This window comes from Hypanus sabinus, chromosome 13 (assembly GCF_030144855.1).
Source record: "Hypanus sabinus isolate sHypSab1 chromosome 13, sHypSab1.hap1, whole genome shotgun sequence".
Taxonomy (NCBI): Eukaryota; Metazoa; Chordata; class Chondrichthyes; order Myliobatiformes; family Dasyatidae; genus Hypanus; species Hypanus sabinus.
In genome coordinates this window covers 7,874,482-7,890,661 of record NC_082718.1, presented here as the reverse complement: position 1 = coordinate 7,890,661, position 16,180 = coordinate 7,874,482, and the positions used below count along the sequence as shown (strand labels likewise).

The window sequence follows — 16,180 nt, the reverse complement described above, 5'->3', positions numbered from 1 at the left end:
GGAGGGCCTGATTATCGGCATTTAGGTCTGGCAGCCAAGTGAAGTACAAGGGGTTCAGGCACAATCTCTGGAAAGACATAGCACATGCAAAGTGGCAATTCTGGACCAACCTTGAGTCACTGAAGGTTGCTTGACAAGGCTTAAATGTTATCACCTCAACATGAACAAAAAAATAAAAGACAAAAATTGAGGCTAATAAAATATCAATCATCTTTGAAGTTCTCGGGTGAAATACTGTATATTACACCAACCTGCTCCAGATCAAACTCCTAGACCTCTGACCATCCAACTTGACAACGTCCCTCTGGAGAACAATGATGACTTCCCATATCTTGGTAGTCTTCTTTCTTCAAGAACTAACATTGACCTTGAAATAAAATTGCAGAAAAGGCTGTGTAAGTGGAGTATTTTCCAGACTGAGAAAGAGGGTTTTAGGATACAGGTGTCCCCCGTTTTTCGAACGTTCGCTTTACAACACCTCGCTGTTATGAAAGACCTACATTAGTTACCTGTTTTCGCTAACAGAAGGTGTTTTCACTGATACGAAAAATGGCAGCCTGCGCCGAGCAGCCAAGCTCCTCCCCTGGAACTGCATTCTAGCCGGCATTGCTTAAACACATCACTGTGAGCATCTGTGCTTTATGTCGATTTATTTTGTGCATCTGTTAGCAAGATGAGTTCTAAGGTATCGGAAAAACCTAAAAGAGCTCATAAGGGTGTTGTTACACTTAGCATAAAACTAGACTTAATTAAGCGTTTTGATCGTGGTGAACTAAGTAAAGGCAAAGTGAGTTTGGTTTGTGGAAGTTGATAAAGATGATGTTGAAGAAGTTTTAGCATCCCATGACCACGAATTGATAAATGAAGAGCTGATGTAATTGGAAGAGGAAGGGATAACAATCGAGACGGAATGCAGAAACTAACGGACCGAAAGTGAAGTCGTCCAGGAACTGTACGTGAAGCAACTGTGTGAAATTTTCGCTGCAATGATTGCAGAAAAGTACGACTTTAATTTTGAAAGGGTACATAGGTTTAGGGCATATTTGCAGGATGGTTTGAGTGCTTACAAAGAATTGTATGATAGAAAAATGCGCAAGGCTGAACAATCAAGCATACTGTTGTTCTTCAAGCCTTCCCCATCAGCCACAGCAGATGACAAACTTTGACTTCGAGGCAGGCAGACATAGAAGAAGATGACCTGCCTGCTCTGATGGAAACAGACGACGATGAGATGACACCCCAGTGTCCCACCACCCCAACCTCCCTAACACACCATCATCAGTGTGGTGGCTGTTTTTCCAATTCTGGTAAGTGATTCTACACTGTACATACACTATTTCTACTTTATATAGGCTGTGTATTTTTATGTGTTATTTGGTATGATTTGGCAGCTTCATAGCTTAAAGGTTACTGGAGAGAGTGCTTCTGCCGCGAGCGCTTGCGTGAGATTTTCGCTATGGTAGACAGTGCTACAATGATTGCAGAAAAGTATTTCTACGTTATAAAGGCTGTGTATTTATCATATCATTCCGCTTTTACTATATGTTACTGTTATTTTTGGTTTTATTTGTTATTTGGAATGATTTGGTAGGTTATTTTTTGGGTCTGCGAACGCTCATAAATTTTTCCCATATGAATAAATGGTAATTGTTTCTTCACTTTACGACATTCCAGCTTACGAACCATTTCATAGGAACGCTCTACCTTCGGATGGCGAAGAAAACCAGTATCAAGACCAACACTAAGCCTCTGGTCTATAAAAAAAAAAGATATAGTCCTCCCCTCCCTGCTATATGGAGTAGAGTCTTGGACAACATACAGCAAGCAGTAAGATCCCTAGAAACTTACCATCAAAGATACCTCTGAAAGATTCTGAGAGTTAGCTGGAAGAACATGCTTACTAACTCCAGCATCCTGGAGGAAGCTAACATTAACTCCATAGCCGCAATTGTGACTGAACACCAATCACAATGGAGGGGCACATCATCCGTATGCCTGACTCCCACCTCCCTAAACCACTGTTTGGTTAACTCATGGATGCAAAGCACACTCCTAGAGGGCAGAAAAAACATTTCAAGGACAATATCAAGATTCACCTGAGGAAGTGCCACATCAACCAGAATGGATGGGAGAAATTAGCACAGGTTAGGAAAAGCTGGAGAAGGACTGTCTGTGACAGGACTTAACAACTTGAAGAATAAGCAAATTCAACATGAGGAGAGATTGGAAAAGGCCCAGCCAGTTACATCCATGACCACTTCAATGACCTACATCTACTAACACTGCAATGAGACTTGTGGATCACGGATCGGCCTCTTCAGTCATTTCAAGATCCACAGGTGATCAGATCAACCACCAGGAGAGGAATCATACTCAACTACGAGTGATTGCTGATGCTGATGACTGTATATTACCGTAACAACTCAGCCAATGTGTTCATGTAGAAAATTGGAGGATCATCTGAATAAATATCCCTTCTGTCTATAAGGTCCAACAGTATGTGAGCATTTCAACAGATCAAAGCAAAATGAAGATAAAAGAGCATTCATGGCAAGTTGGGAAATTGATAATAGGGAAGCACAAATCTGGAGAAGGGTACAAGAACATCTCAAAGGCACTAAACATACTTCAGAGCTCACTGCTGCCTTTTGTGAAAAAGTAGAAAAATATGAAACCACAGCCACACTGCCTAGGTCATTCCATCCCTCTAAACTTAGTTGCTGGAGACGAATGTCACTTGTAGGGGAGGCTACTGTGATGTCAACAGTCACTCTGAGTGAGCAGCAGAAGTCAGTGGCTGTAACTGGAGATGAAGTTCATAGCTTCACAATCTAAATCCTTGCACAAAAAGGATATTTATGGAAGGGTGCCAAGGAAAAAGCCCTAGCTAAAAAAAGTATATCCTTGCCCGTAAAGAATTCGCAAAGTGCCACTTAGAAGATACTGTAAAGATGTGGAAGAAGGTGTTGCGATCAGATGAAACTAATGTGGAACTTTTTGTACTCAACACTAAGCAGTACACGTAGCATAAATCTAATACTGCACATCGGCCAGGTAACACCATCCCTACTGTAAAGTATGGTGGAGGTTGCATCATGCTTGGGGATGCTTCTCAGCAGCAGGGACTGGAAATTTGGTCAGGATATTTGGGAAGATGAATGCTGCTAAATACAGAGAGAGATCCTCCATAAATACCTGCTTACCTCTGCCAGGGAGCTTAAAACTGGGGAGGAGGTTCATGTTTCAGCAGGACAATGACTCAAAGCACACTACTAGAGCAACCATTCAGTGGCTTCAAATGAAGAAAACTGATATCCTTGAGTGGCTCAGAGTAAACAACCCTGTTGAACATCTCTGGCAAGACCTCAAGATTGCTGTCCACTGCCGCCACCCAACCAACCTAGCACTCTTGAGCAATCTTGCAAGGAGGAATGGGCAAATGTTGCTCCATCACACTGTGCAGAGCTAGTAGAGACTTATCTAAAAAGACTACTGGCTGTAATAACTGTGAAAAGTGCTTCAACTGAGTACTGAGCAAAGGGGGATAAATACTTTTGAACTGCAGACATTTGGATTTCAGTTTTTGAATTTTTAGTTTTCATGCTGTACAATTTTCTCTGGTTTCTATGGTTTACTGTGAAAAAAAAGCATCTGATTCACAAGTAAAAATTCTCAGTTAAGTTGATCAAAATCCCTGGTTTTAATACTCATTTATGTGATCACAGGGTTGAGGGCTGAATACTTTTATAAGGCACTGTATATACATGGAACACAATCTGCAGGGGTCTTACTCTGCATTCATTGTACGATCAAATTAAAGCATTCTGTTACGAAATGTCTATGCCACTCATGTCTCCTTGATGTATCTATTGAGAGGCTTTAATATAGTAAGGCACAGCTTCTCACTGTGCAGTGAAGGCAAGAGGTCTTTCTCCATACAACCTTCTTCTGAAATTTGCTTTAATGTTGCTATTCTTCTTTGGAATTGTGTTTTAATATCGTTGTTAAGGTTATGAATATTACCAGCAGTATAAAAACACTGAATTAACAATGTTCCAGTGAGATATGCCAATGCTGAAAAATCAAGAGAAATTCAATAATTCTATAATGCACAGAAATCCCTCAATTTTAAAATTTCACTCTAAATAAAACCATATTGTCTACAAAATGGTGAAGTCACACTGCCCCATCATCTGTCTGGAAGAATGCTGCACAGGAAACTGTGGTGATGTCTTTGGTACAGTCTTCCTCTTTCCAGGCCAGCATTAATTCCATGCAATATTTGACATTCAGCAACATTAAGCAGCCAGTCACATGGAAGAATACTCACCGAAAGTTAACCAGATGATTAAAAAGTAAACTTATATATTTTGTAGAAAACAAATAGGAATGAGAATTTTAATTGTAATATTAAAGTAGAGGCTGAAATACCAGAAATATATTGGAAAAATAAGTATTTTAAATCAGCTCTATTTTGAAGTTTAACTAAGGGAAGTACAATCTATAAGCATGGACGTTATTTTCAGGCCAGAGAGTTTGCTAAGTAATACTTATTGTCTATTATGCTGCTTAAAAATACTTACTACTTTGTGCAACGGAATGCAGTATGTTCACTTTTTTACTCAATGTAGCATCTATCTAAAACTCATGCCAGATCACACATTCCCCAGATAAGATTGTGATGCAATATGACCTGTTTAGAAATAGGGAATTGTTGAGATAGCTTCTGGCTTCTATTGTAAACTGCACATATGTGTACTCCAAAATTTGCTGTCAGTCTCATGCAATAGCTGGAAGTGTTGACAGTTGTGCTATCTGCAGAAATTGCCACTCTTTCAGGCTTGCTTTAATCTGTGACAGTTGTTTTCCTCCATGCAATCTGTAATATTTCATGTCTCCAAGGCAGGCTAACAGTTTGTACACCAGATAAGTCAATTAGGAACAGTGATAAGCAAAGACATCAGTGTTAAATTGCCTTTTGTCTTGTCAATCATGTCATGCGCTTGAATTATGCAAATCATGCATGTGCTTACAATATTTGTACATTCTTATCCTTTTCCTAGAATGCCTGCACTATAATTATGATTTTTTAAAAAGTTTGGAATGTTTTATCTTTCCTCTTTAGTGGGGTTTTCAATAATAATATTCAAAGTCCTTGGCTGTTAACTTAGTGTATAACTGCATTGAAATTGTGTATCATTATTATTTGTCCTGTTTTAAGAGAAAATTCATTTATGTCAAGTAAAGTACCAGAGAGTTAGCAACAACTATGAGACAAACATATGAGCCTGCATCTTCGGGAGAAGATTGAAATTTTCAAGGGAGGGAATTTTTTTTCCCTTCGATTGTCAGATTGATATCAGATTAGTATACGGTACTGTTTGTGCTACAGATGGTGAGGTCAGTTGCAATGATAAATAACAGACAGAAGTTTGATTTTCTGTTGGAGCATAGGGAATACTAATCTTTGTTAAGTCTGTAATGTACCAAGTTGTAGCTTCACTAGTATATATACCTAAGGAGAGCCCATCTAATTTCATGGGTTTGAACCTTCAGACCCACTGTTTGTATGACGTTGGAGCTTACCAGAGTGGTGTTCAGATTCGGTGTTTAATAATATTTTGCTCTTTTTCACTGTATGGTTAAGATTTCCAATTTGAAAGCTCAACTGTATTTCAACATCATCATTTGCTGTGTTATTAATTAAGCTTAATTTCAATGTAATAAAGTCACGCCAAAAAATAGCTTGACTATTCCTGTGATCTACATTGCACTTCGGCTTGAATTAGATACAGATTATGTGCCAACAGCAATACATTTTACAGTGCTAATAGTTGCTAAAGTTATTTTCCTTCACATATATGATGAAAAGTAAGAAAAAGGATCTATATTTAACTGCCAGGAAGTTGACTCTAATTATAATTGAAAAAGAATGCTTTGGCTTTGACTTTGCACCATAAAGCTGAGAAAGGGAACAATTTTGATAATTTTCAAAGAAAATTTTCTTGCAACACTTGATTTTGAATGCACTTAATTAGGAAAGGCTTAATTTTAATCAAAATGAAAGCAGACCAGAAGGGTTGGAGAACATCTATAAAGATGACGTAATTGAACCTGAATGCATTGTGACTTCATCATTCTGTGATGCATTTTGTGATACATGTTTATTTTTCAGTTGTGGCAATAAAGTAATTATGCTTTAGGACTAAATTTCATTTAAAAATTAATGACTGTCATTTAGTTAGATCGTAAACATTTGCATTTCTGTTGTTGTATCCTTTCCCTCTGTTACACTTGTGTCTCAGTAACATCATGCAAGAGTTACTTTATAATTGGTAAAAGTACATGTACAGTTCAGCATTGAACCATAACAAACACAGGATTCAGACCTTTCAAGCCTACTCTGCCACTCAATATCACCTATATTGGCCTCAGCTCTTCCTCTGTGGCATTTCTTCTTGCTCCTCTGTTCATTGATCTATGTAATTTTATCCACTTCCACTTTAAATACTTAGAATAATCCAGCTACCACTACCTGTCCGACAGAGAATTCCAGAGATTCAGCAGTGTCTGCTAGAAGAAATTTCTCCTTACCTCTGTCTTAAATTACTAGTCCCTTATCTTTAAAAACAAGATTTAACTACAAGAATCTCCCATTTGTAAAATATGTTGATGTAGCGATGTACTACATACAGCGCTGAAATAACGACACGCAGTCGGTAAATCGTTTCGAGACTAGTTTATTCAAACTTCGTGGTGCTGGTATTTAATCCCTAGCGCCCACCCTCTCTGGGTGGAAATGACATCAGAGGTGCATTACCAAAGTCTCCTCCCGTGCGCTGGCTATTTGTGAGCCGGTTCGCCTGCGCAGAAAGTGGGTCGCCACATAACCCCACCCTCCAGAACCGGCAATACACCCCCCCCAATGTCCACAGTCTGGATCAGCCTCTCTTTGGGAGGTCTGCCTCTGCGCCGCAGTGCCTGAACCTCGACCGGCTGCGCCAAGTCCACATGGGCTGGTTTGAATCAGTCCACCGTGAGAACCTCCTCTTTCCCCGCAATGTCCAGAACGTACGTGGACCCGTTGATGTTGATCACCTTGAATGGCCCCTCGTACGGCTGCTGTAGCAGTGCCCGGTGTCCGCCCCTTCATACAAACACAAACTTACAGTTCTGCAGGTCTTTGGGTACATGGGTCGGGGTCTGTCCGTGCTGTGAAGTCGGCACGGGGGCCAGGTTGCCGAGCCTTTCGCATAGTCTGTCCAGGACTGCTACGGGTTTTTCCTCTTGCCCCCTTGGGGCTGGTATGAACACTCCCGGGACAGCCAGGGGTGCGCTGTACACCAACTCGGCCGACGAGGCGTGCAGATCCTCTTTGGGCGCTGTGCGAATTCCAAGCAGGACCCAGGGAAGCTCGTCCACCCAGTTAAGTCCTCTCAGGTGGGCCATGAGAGCCGACTTCAAGTGACGGTGGAAGTGTTCCACTAGTCCGTTCGACTGTGGGTGGTAGGCAGATGTGTGGTGTAGCTGCATTCCCAACAGGCTGGCCACAGCCGACCACAGGCTGGAGGTGAACTGGGCACCTCTGTCAGAGGTAATGTGGGCCGGTACCCTGAAGTGTGCTACCCAGGTTGCAATCAGTGCTCGGGCGCAGGAATTGGCAGATGTGTTGGTGAGCAGGACCGCCTCTGGCCACCTCGTGAACCGGTCTACCATAGTTAGGAGGTACCGCGCTCCTCGGGACACTGGTAGGGGGCCCACAATATCCACATGAATGTGGTCGAACCTCCAGTGGTTCGAACTGCTGCGACGGGGCTTTAGTGTGCCGCTGCACCTTGGCTATTTGGCACTGCGCGCATGCTCTGGACCATTCACTGACCTGCTTGCGAAGTCCGTGCCACGCGAACTTGCTGGAGACCAGCTGGATGGTTGTCCTGATAGATGGGTGCGCCAAACCATGTATGGAGTCGAAAACTCGCCGCCTCCAGGCTGCCGGGACAATGGGGCGAGGTTGGCCAGTAGCCGCGTCGCACAGGAGGGTCCTCTCACCTGGGCCTACGAGAAAGTCCTGCAGCTGCAAACCCGAGACTGCGGTCCTGTAGCTGGGCATCTCGTCGTATGCTTGCTGCGCCTCCGCCAGTGCTGCACAGTCCACCCCCAGGGACAGGGCCTGGACAGCTGGTCTGGAGAGTGCGTCCTCCACAACGTTATCCTTTCCCGAGACATGCTGGATGTCTATCGTGTACTCGGAGATATAGGACAGATGTCGCTGCTGGCGAGCCGACCAGGGATCGGCCACCTTCGTGAACGCGAAGGTCAATGGTTTGTGGTCGGTGAACGCGGTGAACGGCCTGCCTTCTAAAAAGTACCTGAAATGCTGGATTGCCAGACACAGTGCCAACAGCTCCCGGTCGAAAGCACTTTACTTGAGTTCGGGTGGTCGTAGGTGCTTGCTGAAGAACACCAGTGGTTGCCAGCGCCCCTCAATGAGTTGCTCCAGCACCCCGCCGACTGCTGTGTCGGATGCGTCCACCGTGAGTGCGGTCGGAACGTCCGTTCTGGGGTGCACCAGCATCACGGCATCTGCCAAGGCTTCCTTGGCTTTAACGAAAGCCGCTGTGGCCTCCTCATCCCAAGTAATGTCCTTGTCTTTACCCGACATCAGGGTGTACAAAGGGCGCATGATACGGGCTGCTGAGGGGAGGAAACGGTGGTAGAAGTTCACCACACCAACGAACTCCTGTAGGCCTTTGACTGTGTTGGGCCCGGCACAGTGGCGAATCGCGTCTACCTTGGCAGGCAGAGGTGTTGCCCCGTCTTTGGTAATGCTGTGGCCCAGGAAGTCGATGGTATCGAGACCGAATTGGCATTTGGCCGGGTTGATCATGAAGCCGAGATCACTCAGGCGGGAGTAGAGCTGGCAGAGGTGGGACAGATGCTCCTGACGACTACTGCTGGCTATAGGATGTCGTCCAAATAGATGAACGCAAAGTCCAGGTCGCGTCCCACCGCATCCATTAGCCGCTGGAACGTCTGTGCGGCATTCCTCAGGCTGAACGGCATTTGGAGGAACTCGAACAGGTCGAAAGGGGTGATAAGTGCTGTTTTGGGGATGTCTTCAGGGTGCACCGGGATTTGATGGCATCCCTGGACGAGGTCTACATCGGAAAATATTCTTGCCCCGTGCAGGTTTGCTGCAAAGTCCTGTATGTGCGGCATGGGGTAGTGGTCTGCAGTGGTAGCCTCGTTCAGTCTGCGGTAGTCGCCGCATGGTGTCTCAACCCCGGCTGCTTTGGGCACCATGTGCAGGGGGGAGGCCCATGGGCTGTCGGACCTCCGTACGATCCCCAATTCCTCCATCCTCTTGAACTTCTCCTTTGCCAGGCGGAGCTTTGCCGGGGGGAGCCTTCGTGCGCGGGCATGGAGGGGTGGTCCCTTGGTCGGGATGTGGTGCTGAACCCCGTGTCTGGGCATGGCTGCTGTGAACTGCGGTGCCAGAATCGATGGGAAGTCCGCCAGGATTCTGATGAATTTGTTGTCCGACAGCATGATGGAGTCCAGATGTGGAGCTGGCAACTTGGCTTCACCCAGGGAGAACGTCTGGAAAGTCTCGGCATGTACCAGTCTTTTCCCTTGCAAGTCGACCAGCAGGCTGTGAGCTCGCAAGAAGTCCGCCCCCAGGAGTGGTTGGGCCACGGTGGCCAGTGTGAAGTCCCACGTGAACCGGCTGGTGCCGAACTGCAGCTGCACTGTGCAGGTGCCGTAGGTTCGTATCGTGCTGTCGTTTTATGCCCTCAGGGTGGGTCCTGGCTTCCTGTTGTGGGTCTCGTACCCCGTCGGGGGCAAGACACTGATTTCCGCTCCGGTGTCGACCAAGAAGCGGCATCCCGACTGTCCCAGACGTACAAGAGGCTGTCCTGGTGGCCAGCCGCCATAGTCATTAGCGGCAGCTGGCCCTGGCCCTTGCAGGGCGGGCGACAACGGCAGGCTTCTGTGCCCCACTGCTGGTGGTAGAAACACCACTGTTCACTGTCCTCCTCACTCCTGCCTCTGTGTTGTGTGCGCCCCCCTGCCGGGCCTGGTCTGATCTGCTGTTGGGTGCGTGGCCTGGTAATCTGACCGACGGATGCCACACTCTCCCTCTTGGCTTTCCACAGCACATCTGCCCGGGCCGCCACCTTCCGGGGGTCACTGAAATCTGCGTCGGCCAGCAGCAGATGTATGTCCTCGGGCAGTTGCTCTAGGAATGCTTGCTCGAACACGAGGCAGGGCTTGTGTCCGTCAGCCAGGGCCAGCATCTCGTTCATCAATGCTGATGGCAGCCTGTCTCCCAAACCGTCCAGGTGAAGCAGGCGGGCACCCCGCTCACGCCGTGTGAGGCCAAAGGTCCCAATGAGCAGTGCTTTGAATGCTTCATATTTGCCTTCTTCCGGGGGCAACTGTATTAAATCTGTTACCTGGGCGGCCGTCTCCTGGTCAAGGGCGCTCACCACATGGTAGTAGCGAGTGGAATCAGAGGATATCTGCCGAATCTGGAACTGGGTTTCTGCTCGGCTAAACCACATGCGTGGCCGCAGCGTCCAGGAAGTTGGCAGTTTTAGTGAAACTGCGTGAACAGATGAAAAGTCGGTCATCTTTGATCCAAGTCCCATTTGGACCGGGTCACCAATGTAGCAATGTACTACACACAGCGCTGGAGACAACGACACACAGTTGGTAAGTCGTTTCGAGACTTGTTTATTCAAACTTCGTGGCGCTGGCATTTAATCCCTAGTGCCCGCCCTCTCCGGGTGGAAATGACGTCAGAGGTGCATTACCAAAGTCTCCCCCCACGCGCTGACTATTTGTGAGCCGGTTCGCCTGCGCAGAAAGTGGGTCGCCACACTGACATCTACCGTGTCATGCCCCATAAGATGTTATATATTTGAATAAGGCTACCCCTTGATTTTCTAAACTCCAACTAATGCAGGCGCCATCTATTAACTCTCTCTTGGGAGGACAACACCCTCTTGCCAGGAATTAGACCATAAGACATAGGAGCAGAATTAGGCCATCTGGCCCATTGAGTCTGCTCTGCCATTCAATCATGGCGATCCGTTTTTCTATCTCCTCTTCAATCCCAGTTCCCGGCCTTCTTCTGTAACCTTTGATGCCACGTCAATCAAGAACCTACCAATCTTTGCGAATCACAGCTGCATGTGGCAACAAATTCCACAAGTTCACCACCCTCTGGCTGAAGAAATTTCTTTGCGTCTCTGTTTTGAAATGGCGCCCCTCTATCCTGAAATGGTGCCCTCTTGTCCTAGACTCTCCCACCATGGGAATTAGTTTGGTGAATGCCCTTTCACTGTCTCTATTCTCAGGATAACCTCTTTAAAATAATAGTATTTTTTTCTCAGGGAAGTGGATCAAAACTGCATGAAGTATTCTAAGTGTTTATTCCCCAATACCCCAATTCCCCAATAATTGCATCAAAACCTCTTCTTTGTAATGAAGGGCAAAATGCTTTATGCCACTTTAAGTACTTGTTGGACCAGCCCACTAGCTTTTCATAGAAATGTAGAAACATAGAAAACCTACAGCACATTACAGGCCCTTTGGCCCAGAAAGTAGTGCTGAACATGTCCCTAACTTTGAACTACCTTGGCTTTACCCATAGCCCTATGTTTTTCTAAGCTCCATGTAGCCATCCAAGAGTCTCTTAAAAGACCCTAACGTTTCCGCCTCCACCACCGTTGCTGGCAGCCCATTCCATGCACTCACCACTCTCTGCATAAAAAACTTACCCCTGACATCTCCTCTGTACCTACTCCCAAGCACCGTAAACCTGTGCCTTCTTGTGGCATCCATTTCAGCCCTGGGAAAAAGCCTCTGACTATCCACATGATCAATGCCTCTCATCATCTTATGTACCTCTATCAGGTCACTTCTCATCCTCCTCGCTCCAGTGAGAAAAGGCTATGATTCATGACCTGGAACATCTAAGTCCCTCTAATCTTCACTCTCTTTTCATTCTCTGTCCATTTAGATAATAATCTGCATTTTAATTTCTTGTAGCAAGGTGCATGATCTCACACTTCCCCATAAATTCCATTTGTCAGTCTCTTTCGCCAGAATCTATCTGCATCTCATTGCCATCATTAGATGTCTTTCTACCTGTTTTTGTATCATTATCAAATTTGTAGATCTTACTGTTTGTTTCTCCAGGTTATGAATGTAAATGATTTATTGCAGGTCAAGAACTAATCCCTATGATGCTTCAATAATTACCTCAACTCCTTGTTTTACAATCTGTTCTCTACATTTCTTCCATTACCAGCCTGTCGTGGTGTGTATTATCAAATGACTTTTGGAAATCTAAATACAGTCCATCACCATGTCTTCCTCAATCAGTTCCCTGTTACTTCCTCGAGAACTTGACCAAATTCGTCAAACATGATTTTAGCTTTCATAAAACAATGTTGGCTGGGTTTAATTATATTCTGCTTTCCAAAATTATTCAAGGTTGTCTAATGTCATTTCCAGTGCATAAGTATAAAGAAGAACAAAATAATTGTCACTTTGAATCTGATGCATCACAAAAAATCAATCAGATAAAGAATACAATAATAAAAACATATTAAGTATATGATTCACTATTTCCTCTTTGACAATTGACTCCAGAATCTTGCCAATATCAGCTGTTAGTTTAACAGGTCTACTGTTCCCTGACTTCTGCTTTGCTCCTGTTTCAAACAATGGAGTCACAGTGGCTGTATTCCAATCTTTTGCTACCCTCCCAGAATTTAGCAAGTTGTAAAATTTTAACTAATGAGTCTTATATCCCCACAGCAACTTCCTTTAAACACTAGCATGGCGTCAAGGTTCAGTGTAAAATTTATTATCAGTGTACATGCATGTTACCGTATATAACCCTGAGATTCTGTTTCTTGTGGGCATACTCAGCAAACCTATAGAATAGTAACTGTTAGCAGGATCAGGATCAATGAACGATTAAGAGCATATAAGACAACAAACTGTGCAAAAGCAAGTATAAATAAATAGCAATAAATAACAAGAGCATGAAATAACTAGATTAAGAGTCCTTAAAGTGAGATCATTGGTTATGGGAACACCTCGATAGATGAATGTAGTTATCCCTTTTGCTCAAGAGCCTGATGGTTGAGGGGTAGTAACTGTTCTTGAACCTATTCATGCGAGTCCTGAGGCAGTTGTACCTTTTACCCACCGGCAGTAGTGAGAAAAGAACATGACCTGGGTGGTGAGAATCTTTGATTTGGTGAGGTGCTGCTTTCCTATGACACCATTTCCTGTAGATGTACTTAGTCTATCAGGTCCTTGTGACAGATCGATCTTTAGCGCCCTGACTTCTTCATTTATTTATTGGTGGATCACACATTACTGGATTTAATTTTTTTTTAATCCTAGAGATCTCTAGGTTTGTATGTTTTTGTTTATCCATATCTTTTCAACTGATTGAGCTGAAGGTGTTCGGTCATGTAAAAGAATAAGAGCATCATTGATAGACATGAGAGCTACTTACAGATGTATGTATTGTGAAGTTCACTATTTTGTTTTTACAGATACTGTTGACAGAATATTTAGATGTGAAGAACACTCGAACTGCCTCTGAACCTTCATCGCAGCTCAGTTATGCCAGCACTGGGAGTGACTTTGCAACATTCTTTGCCAAAAAGAGACCTCAGAGACCTAAAATCCCTCTTTTTAAGTGAGTATCAGAAGGTTCACTTTTAGTTTGTAATTTGGAAGTAAAATGATCGTTGCCGTAATATTGTTTCAGTATTAAATTAAAAACTATTTAATCTCCGTCAATGCTTTCTGTGGGTTTTGTAATTTGGAGCAAGAGTAAGGAACGTTATTCTGGCAACGAATAAATTGATCCAGCGTCTAAATTAACATTCATATGTCCTTGATTCCCTTTTATTTTCACGTGCACAAGTCATACTGAACAAGTCCCTGAGAGCTGTCTTCCATTTGGCACACAGTGTCACTGAAACTGCGGAGGAGCCTCATAATGTACCTCCTAATTACTGGAAAGTATTGTGCAGCCTGGAACGTAAGTGAAGTGGGCTTGCTTAAAAGAAAGAAATTAAAATGTGATTCATGTAATCCTGCTACATAAACCTGCACATTTGTAATCTTGTTTTGACAGTGACCTAATCAAGGATTGGAACATTTTCAAATTCATCACTTCAGCTGTCGTGATCCTCAATTCATGGTTGCATTTTATTATTGGAAATAATTATTTAAAAGTCTAAGTATTATAAAGGGACTTGTTGATTTGGACAGTGCAGATAACAAAAGAAGAAAAGGGGAAAACTTTTTTGTTTAAAAACACTAGCCAGTGATTTGCAGCATCACTCTTCTGTGCACCTCAGTGTGGTAAAATTGCACTTATAGAAGTTAGGGCAAATTTCCTCTTAGTGGCATCACAATAGAACAGTACTACACAGGAACAGGCCTTTTGGCCCGCAATGTTGGGCCAAACTAATGAAGCTAATAATGTCTGAATAAACAAATCCCTTCTAACTGCACATGGTTTATATCCCTTCATTCTGTGCATATTGATGTACTCATCTAAGAACCACTGAAATGCCTCTTTTGTATCGGCATCAATCACCATTGCTGGCACCTTATTGACCAATATTGTGAGACTTCATAGAACCACAGAGATATACAGCAGGAAAAAAGGCCCTTCAGCCAACTTGCCCATTGCAAACAAGTTGCCTTCTTGAGCTTGTCCCATCTGCCTGCATTTGACCCATATGCTTCTAAACCTTTCCCATCCATGAACCTATCCAAATGTCTTTTCAGCATTGCAATTGTGCCTGCCTCTATAGTTTCCTCTGGCAGATTGTTCCATATAGCCATCACCCTTCCTGTGAATAACTTGTCTCTCAGCACCCTTTTAAATAATCCCCCTCTCGCTATGCCCTCCAATTTTAGTTTCACCTACTCTGTGACTGTAATCATCTGCCTTATTCATGCCCCTTATAATTTATAAACCTTTATAAGGACACCCCCGCAGCCTCCTTCATTCCGGACAAAGCAGTCTCAACCAATCCAGCTTCTGTTCATAACTTGAGACCTCAAGAAATGTGCTTGTAAACCTTTTCTGCACCCCCTATGGCTTTAACACATCCTTCCTATAGTATTGCAATTAGTGCCACCAATATTATATACAGCTACAACTCTTTAACTCAGTGTCCTATATGAAGGAGGCAATCGTGTCATATGCCTTCTTCACCACCTTATCTACCTATGTGGGCACTTTTAGGGAATCATGCATTTGTATTGCTAGGTCTCTATTCTACAACTTCCCCAGAGCCCTGTCATTTACTGTGTAAATCTGCCCTGGTGTAACTTCCTAAATGCATCATTTCCCACTTGTCTCAGTTAAATTCTTTTTGCCATTCTTTTGCCTGCTTTCCCAATAGATCTAAATCCCTTTGTAACCTTAGACAAGCTTCTTCACTGTCGACCACACCACCAGTTTTGGTGTCATGTGCAAGCTTACTAATCATCCCACCAACAGCAGCATGCCATTGGTTACAGGGATCCAACCTGGAAAAACAACCAAATGCCTCCTTTCAATTGGCTAGCTCACCTGGATCCCAAGTGATCTCAATTTCTGTACTAATCTGCCATGCTAGGCCCTGTCAAAAATCTTGCGTCAAAAGTCCACGTAGACTGTGAGTACTGTCTTGCCCTCATCAATCCTCTTTGTTATCTCTTCAAAAAATCTCCTATGAAATTCATTGTACACCTTTTCTCAGTACACTGATCATCTTGAATTCCTTCTTCGCTGCGCACCTTCTCTTTATATTGGCCATCTTGCATCTCTGCTGTCAGTCCTAATGCAGTGTAATCTCTTGATGTCTGCAATGAAATTTGTGAGACGCATTTCCCATCCACAAAATCATTCTGACTATTCCTGTATTCCCACCCCCCCCCCCCACTTCTGTTATCAGTCAAGCAGCAAATTTGGAGTAAATTATGTACCTTTTGAGTCCAGACCAAAGAATCTGGGGATTTCAGTGTAGCAAAGGCAGTAATAATTAGCATATTGGATTGCTCTTTTGTATTTTACAGTCAGTTAATGCTGTTCACATGTGGAACCATCAACTGATCCTGTTGAATTGTTGAATAAATGGAAAAG

The 16,180-nt window shown here is 43.9% G+C and overlaps 1 protein-coding gene across 3 annotated transcripts in view; it reads left to right on the top strand.

The window, feature by feature from the left end:
* exoc4 (exocyst complex component 4) overlaps positions 1–16,180 on the top strand; it is a 502,794-nt gene that overhangs the window by 76,596 nt on the left and 410,018 nt on the right. For all 3 annotated transcript variants that reach the window (XM_059987073.1, XM_059987074.1, XM_059987075.1), the window contains exon 7: positions 13,584–13,729. In XM_059987073.1, coding sequence (XP_059843056.1) covers positions 13,584–13,729 — 146 coding nt within the window. The remainder of the gene's footprint in view (positions 1–13,583; positions 13,730–16,180) is intronic.